General features: G+C 38.1%; 1 protein-coding gene and 1 long non-coding RNA gene across 3 annotated transcripts; both read left to right on the top strand.

The window, feature by feature from the left end:
• Positions 1–252: 252 nt before the first annotated feature.
• Positions 253–5,161, top strand: LOC110928802. Of its 2 annotated transcripts, none has more exons than XR_002586692.2 (5): positions 253–475; positions 3,995–4,126; positions 4,213–4,426; positions 4,586–4,789; positions 4,873–5,161. It is a non-coding gene; the product is annotated as an uncharacterized LOC110928802 (long non-coding RNA). The 2 variants fall into 2 exon arrangements; XR_002586691.2 differs by having other exon boundaries at positions 254–439; positions 4,873–5,160.
• Positions 5,162–6,928: 1,767 nt separating this feature from the next.
• On the top strand, positions 6,929–7,276 carry LOC110931335. The gene has a single exon (XM_022174732.1). The coding sequence runs from the start codon at positions 6,929–6,931 to the stop codon at positions 7,274–7,276; it is 348 nt and encodes a 115-aa protein (XP_022030424.1).
• The last annotated feature ends 647 nt before the right edge of the window (positions 7,277–7,923 follow it).

Genomic DNA, 7,923 nt, shown 5'->3' with positions numbered 1-7,923 from the left:
TCTCAAAATAGCTCGAGCCGAGTTAAGCCAACCTTGAGCTTTGGGTTTTATTCGCGAGTCAAGCTCGAGCTTCATAAAAACATGACAAGCCGAGCTCGAGCCTAGTCGTGCTCAGTCTCGACCTGACTCGTTTACACCTACTCGTGAACATAACCCATTTAACACCTCTAAATTTAAAGCCAAATAAAATTTCCCCTAAAATGTAAAATTTAAAATTTCTTTCATACGCCAATATTTTAATTTTCCCCCAAAATCAATTTCCCAATTTCAAATTAGGTTTCACCAAAATCAGTTTTCCCTCCCCAATCGTTCAATTTTCCCGCTCCTCCCTAATCTTCCATCAATTCCTTCCCCAAATTGCGATAACCTTTCTTTTCCCCTCTGTCTGATTTCCGTCACAGCAACAAATCACCAATGCTATCCAAGTACCTTCACTCAGGTAACCGTCCACCCTTAGGTTTAAACCGTCACTCAGGTAACAAACTAACACACTGCCACTCGTGTATAATTAAATCTTTGGGTTTATAGTGTTGTTTGGTATGATGCTCATCTATACAAGAATTATGCCATGATCTTAGTCATTGTTATGTGTTTTGTTTGATATTCGTCTTTTGTTTATCGCTGTAAATCTGTTATTTTTATACTTGATTATGCTACCTATTTATGTGGTTTTTGGTGGTTAATTGTCTCCAACGCCATGCCCTAGTTTATGACTAAGTGTATAGATCCAAACCCACTCCGTACACCATAGTTTTTGAAAACATGATTTTTATCGTCTTTTGTCTAAGTGCATATGTGCACATAGATCTTAATATCTTATTTGGTAAATGTGCTGCACATAGATCATAATATCTTATTTAGTAAATTGCACATAGATCTTAATATAATATTAAGTAAATTGAGAAATAAACCATTTTTTCCTAATTTTACCCTTCAATAGACGTACACATGCTTTTACAATTCTCGCAGGTCTCAACACAACATTGGTTCCTAAACAAACGTGCCCGATACATAAACTTTTAACACAACCACCAGATTTTTTTTACAAAAACTTAAGATTAAATCATGCTTAACCTAAATTCTCAAGGTCAAACTTAAACTATTATCTATATAACAAGATCATTTAACTAAGTACACCAATAAAACCAAAATTTTTCATCACATATTCACATCATACTTCATGCAACCAATAAAAACATTACAGATTAAAACTACAAGCATTAAACAAATACCTTACCGGCAACAACGGAGATATTTTTCTCTATATACCTCTCAACAAACAGACAAACTATATTAAACTTAAGGGGCTTTACCATGGAAATTTTTATGTCATAGACATGTCTGGGAAACGGCCCTGCTGCAGCCGCTGCGTAGTGTCTGCAGCCGGCGCCGCTGCGTAGTGTCTGCAGCCGGCGCCGCTGCGTAGTTTCTGCAGCTGCTGCTGCTGCGTATCTGCAGCCACGCACTGCGTTTCGGTAGCCGCACGCTGCGTTTCTGAAGCCGCGCGCTGCAGCATTACGGCAGCCGCGACTGTTGCGTCTGCCTGTAGTCGTGCCCTTTGTGTTTGGCCGCTGCGTTTCTGCAGCCGCGCCCTTACTATCCTCATATATTGAAAGTTAAATATGTGTACCTTAAGCTAAATGTGAGGTATTTTTATTACGGGTCAACTAGAACTGGGGGTGAAAAAGAATTCTTTGAGAGATCACCTATCAATTTTGTTGAAACCGACCGAACTGTTTAAACTGAAGCAAGTCGGCCGGTATGGTTCGGTTGACTGTTCACTTTTGGCAGTTTGGAGCCTGAAACCCGTTAGAACCGGCCATTTAACGTTTATTAATTTTTTATGTTTCTTTTTTATTTTTTTATTTCTGGAATCACAGTTATTACCATCACGAGCCTTCTTTATAGTTTTAAATTTATTAGTAATGAACCGACTATTTAATGTTTTTTTTTCATTTTTGGAATACATAGATATAACCATCATGAGCCTTCTTTATAGTTTTAAATTTTTTTAATACAAACGAATGATTGTGAAAAGAAAATAATAAAAAGGTTGGTTCCAACTGCCGAACTGAACCCCCCCCCCCCCACACACACACACACACAAACCCTAAACCAACCAACGCGGCAGGTTTTTTGTGGTTTGTAGCAAGTGATTCAGCCTAGAATTTCCGTCAAAATTGGCTTATGAACACCCCTGGTTGCTAAAATATGGAAAAAGTGTGCGTCACCAGTTTGCGAAGCAGCAAACAGACAAACTATATTTAAGTTAAGGGGGTTTACCATGGAAATTTTTATGTCATAGACATGTGTTTAGTTTGACACATGTCTATGACTTAAAAATGTATGTCATAGCTCTAGCTGAATCGCGCGGGCCAATCCATATTTAACTTAAGGTACACATTTAGCTTGGCTCGTAGGAAGAGCGCATTAGGGGCCCATTTTTTTTTTTAACTCGCACAGGGCCTTGAGAACCCCTCAACTTCTCGGAGACGGCCCTGCTGCAGCCGATGCTGCGTAGTTTCTGCAGCCGGCGCTGCTGCGTATCTGCAGCCGTGCGCTGCGTTTCGGTAACCGCACGCTGCGTTTCTGAAGTCGAGCGCTGCAGCGTTACGGCAGCGGTGCCTGTTGCGTCTGCCTGCAGCCGTGTCCGATGCGTTTGGCCGCTGCGTTTCTGAAGCCGCGCCCTTACTATCCTCATATATCGAAAGTTAAATATGTGTACCTTAAGCTAAATGTGAGGTATTTCTAAAGCTCAGGCTTGTAGGAAGATTAGCTCTAGCTTGGCTCGGGCTTAGCTCGTTTTTAATTTAATAATTAATTTTCATTACTTGCAATTATATTTTATATAAAAAATAGTTATTTTACATATATATGTAATATATTAATGAAAAATTAAATAAACATTGGGCGCGTTTAGGCTCGCGAGTCGGCTCAAGTTCGATAAGGGAAGCTCGGGCTCGCTTACTGAACGAGCTTGTTTTTAGGTTCGGGCTCGGGGTCGAGCTCGTTTAAGCTCGGCTTGTTCGAGCTTTTTACGCTCCTTAGAAGCAGCAGCCAAAAAACACATACAGGGACAAAGGACTACTTTTCTTTTACCAAAAAAAAACAACTTTCACACGTACTTTTGGCTCGTCTAACAATGTCTATTTTTTGTTATTTTCCCTAAAGCTTGTCTTAATTCTAGATCCAGTTACATAAAACTAAACCAATTAATTCAGCCTCTGATCATCACAGAAACCGAAAATTCAAAAAAAAAAGTGAAAAGGGAGAAATGGAAATGCTTACTTTTCTCGATTGTTGTTGGAGGTCAAGTATGAAAGGAGAGCCTCTGATCTTTTGTTTTAACCGTAAGACATAAGCCGGATGTGTAACCGTCTACCTCACTCTCTTTCTTTCACATTCATAGTACACATGTATTATGTAATTCTCTACCTAAAATTGGTTAATCTGCCCCTGGTTAATAAGACTTATAAGTCAAAATATTTTGACCGATCTGTTTTGACCCATATATGTTTCGACACATGGATGGTGTTATCGATTTGCTGTTTGAAAAACCAAGTCAAAATTATTGACTCATATCTGTTTTGAACCCGAACACAACCCGAATATTCGTGGGTTGACCCGAACACGACCCGTTTAACCAAATTATTTTTTCTGAAAATTAATATATTGAAAATGAAAATTACTAAAAAAACACAAATGTATATAATACAATTACATTTAAATTATTAAATCTTATGTCAATTTCTCTTTTTAAGTTATAATTATGGCATAAAATTTGCAAAAAAATGTAATATAATACAATTGGGTTATGTTTCAAAAAAATGGGTTAAACGGGTCAGCCCGACCGGGTTGACCCGAACCCGACTTGTTGAGCTAAACGGGTTCAACCTGAAACTGACCTGACCCGTTTAGACTAAACCCAATCCTGTGAATTTCGTGTTAGCTTCGTGTGGTGTCCGAAATAATAGATACCATGCACACTTTTCAGGTATATATTTGGAAAGAACTCTAGGGAAGAAAAAATACCAATGACAACTCTAGTTTTCACTCAAGCATTTGATCCCGAGATGTCGAAAATGTCGATCCAAATCGTTCTTCCATCCGAAAAAGACATAAACAGGTCAACTTCTATTACTTTAGTTATACAAATAACAAATTTTATCATATTACTATAAACTAAGATCTAAGGTGAATAATGTTCTCCAGTTTACCGGACCCTAACAAAGAAAACGATAGTATACGGAGCGTTGAAGGAGGATTTGCAGCGGTACTAAAATTCAGTGGCAAACCAACAGAGGATATTGTTAGTGAAAAAGAAAAATTACCGAGGTCTAGTGTTCTTTCTGACGGTCTCAAACCAAAAGACGGGTGTTTATAGGCTCGCTACAATGATCCTGGTAGAACAAAAAGTTTTATGATGGTAAGTTTTTTTACAACGTGTTAGATATAATGAATTAATGATGCTAAAATTTTATATTAGGTTTGCATGTTGGCTGTTTGTACAGTTTACGATTTAACAGTTTCTAAGTTCTAAGTTATAACCTTTGCATATGTTTGTTATGTGGATTGTCTGATGAAGCGAAACGAGGTTCTTATTTGGCTCGAGGAGTTTTCGTTGGACTAGTTCTTATCAAGTTTGATATGTAGCCACTCATTAAAGTAAGAGGTATCCACCAATATATATGTAATATTTATTTGTATTCCAGATTTGAAAGGTTATTAAAGTCATGTGGATATTCCCAATGCAATCTTGTCTACGGTTCTTAGCAATATAAATATATAGGTACTTGCATATCTGAACTCCTATTTGATCTTTTACAATTATATAACTTTGTATTAACATTTATTTCATTAATACTTTTTCAGTCCCTATATTGGTTCTACAGTCCCAAACAACTTTTTTGTCTAGTAACAAGATATTATCTTCAAGAAGTCACAATAATGATGATAGATTTGACATGTGAAGCATTGGAGTAATAGAGATAAGAAGATTTATGGATTGCTTGGAGCTAAGTTTTTTTTACAGTATGATTCCTATGGGAAAGAACGCTTTGATTTTTTTTTTTTTGTAAACATTTGAAATATGTTTGAAACTTATTATGCATTTGTTTGCTAACATTTGTAATATGTTTTGGATCGAACTTATAATTGAAGTTATGATATTATAATTTCTACACATTTTCATTTATATTGTGAATAAATAATGGTTAAGTTACTATATAAACGTCTATTGTAGCATTTTTATTAAATTGATTTTTGTGGCAAAAATTATATACCACTAAAACTAGTGCCACAAAAACTATTTTTTTCTTTATTGTGGCAAAAACAAAAAGTGCCACTAAAATCCAAAAATTTTAAAGTGGCACACTAACAGGTGCTACTAAAAGGCTTTAGTGGCACTTTTTTTGTGTGCCGCTTATTTCTTATGAGGTGTTTAGTGGCACTTTATTGGTTTTCTGTGACACTATTTGAATGCCACTATTTGGAATGTTTTTTTGTAGTGTGTCCTAATATGTTCTTTTTAGGACGCTATTTTAGTTGTTTATAAACATATTATGTGACAATAAAATTGGTTTCATAATCTTATTTGGTATATTAGGACCCTTTTCTTGGTATTAAATTAGCTATAATTTTACATCATAAGGGTCCTATCAATTATTTTCTAAGGACGCTTATAAGTGTATCAAAAAATTAAAAGTATGTAAGAACATGTTAGAACATCGTAAAAGTGTCCTAATATGTTTTTATTAGGACACTATTTTGGTTGTTTAAAGACACATTACGCGACCATAAAATTAGTTTCATAATCTTATTTGAGATGTTAGGACGTTTTTTTAGTTCCGGGACTTATTACGACCCCTTTACATGAAACGCTTTTACCGTTGGTCCTATTAAATGAAAGGTCCTATAAAATAACATTTTAGGACGCTTTTGCGCGTACTAAAAACCTAGTTTTCTTGTAGTGTATGTTGGCTACCTGGTCGGGGGTTAAGGGAACGGTTTGGTAAGGGTCTTGCCCTTGTTCAGCGTTTAGAGGTCCTGCTTGGGACCTGGGTCAAATTTAGTAGGATCTCCTTCAATGCCCATAGGTATTGGATGGCGGGGATCCAAACTCTTTGACCCCCTCATAAGTTAACTACTATTAATACTATAACCCGGCTATTTAGGACTGTATCCCTGCTGACTCAGACTACATAGCCGAGGGTAACGTCACCGCCGAAAGCGGGGCCTACCATAATTTGCATTAATAACTTAATTCATTATCTTTCAATAATCCGACCCTTTAGGATTGTATCCTTGCTGACTCAAACTACTGGGTTGAGGGTAACGTCGCCATCAAAAGAGGGGCCTACTACAATAACTAAGATAATCTCTTAAACAAGTGCAAAAGTGCGAAAATAATCAAAGGTTATACTAATACACGAGTCGGATCCAAGTGATTCATCTTGTCTATCTGTTTTTATTTTATTTTATTTTATTTTTCAGCATTTAGTTAGTTTTTATTTTCTTAGTTTAAAAATCATTTTTCTCACTTTTTGATTTGATTAGACGTTGAGGATAAACCGGTATTAAAAGCTCTTGTGTCCTTGGACGACCTCGGTATCTTACCAACACTATACTACGTCCACGATGGGTGCACTTGCCCATATGTGTGTTTAGTGTTAGTGAATATCGTGTTTTTATAAATTTAAAACTTGGCTAAAGGTGTAAAAAAGAGCTTAAATATACATTAAAAATATATTACACTACACACGCATCATGGATCTATTCCACAGTCTCCGATAACTTGCTGAAACGCTTTATTGATACCGAGTGCACTGCTCTTGAAGCCTGGAATCCTCTGAAGAAACTTCATCTCAACAATAAAGGTCCGCTAGCCGCCACCTTAGAAAGAGCCTTTACCAATCTGACTTTGAAATCGATGCCCTCACTTCATGATTACTGCCAAAAACTCCGTGAAATTGCGTCTCAGCTCGAAGATGTTGACCAACCTGTGTCCGAAAGTCATCTTATAATACAACTTGTAAGTGGTCTCCCGCCCGAATACGACGTCGTTGCTGCCCAACTCCACAAAGACCTTCCACCTTGGGAGGATGCAGTCGATCTTCTTGATGCCGAAGAGCGCCGACAACGAGCCCGTCAGGAACCTACTGCTGCTGTCATCCCTGACTCTTCCAAACCGGCGGTTGAACCCCCGGCTCCTCGTCGTGAAAAGGATTCGAGGGGCACTAACCGAAACACCCGGCGCCGCCCTGGTTCTGGTTCCTAGTCGCGTGACTCCTCCTCTCGCCAAAACCCCAGCCGCCATAAAATTGGAATTATAATATGAACAACAGCAGCCAACGACCAAACAGCAGCAATTATAATATGAACAGAAACTGGAATCCTTCGATGTGGGCTTCTCCTCCTTGGTGGGCCAACCCATCTAGGCCTTCTTATGGCTGGGCTCCGCCCCTGCCCTATCCTACTCAGCCCGGGTGGGCAGTCCCATGGCAGCAGACCAGGTTTTGGAAACAATCGGGTTCGGGCAATTATCGTCAAGGCAAAAAATAAACAACAGGACTGAAGCTCAAATCTGTCCAGTCATCAGGCCCATATAACTGATTTTGATCCACTTGAGCCCACAGACATTGGACAGGCGTTTCAAGCTCTTGCGGTTGACTCGGGAGACCGGATTGGAACATGGATACAGGAGCATTTGATCACTTAACGGACGACGAAGGTATATGTTCTAACTCACCATCTTTTAATTCCATTAAGTCTATCTTAGTTGGTAATGGCCAAAAAATGCCAATTCTCGGATCAGGACACGCCTACTTCCTTAATAACCAAAATAACCTCCACTTAAACTATGTCCTTTATGCCCCGCGTGTTATTAAAAACCTGATTTCTGTGAGAAAATTTACCACTGATAAT

The sequence above is a fragment of the Helianthus annuus genome, chromosome 3 (genome assembly GCF_002127325.2).
Source record: "Helianthus annuus cultivar XRQ/B chromosome 3, HanXRQr2.0-SUNRISE, whole genome shotgun sequence".
NCBI lineage: Eukaryota > Viridiplantae > Streptophyta > Magnoliopsida > Asterales > Asteraceae > Helianthus > Helianthus annuus.
This window is presented reverse-complemented; position numbering and strand designations above follow the sequence as displayed.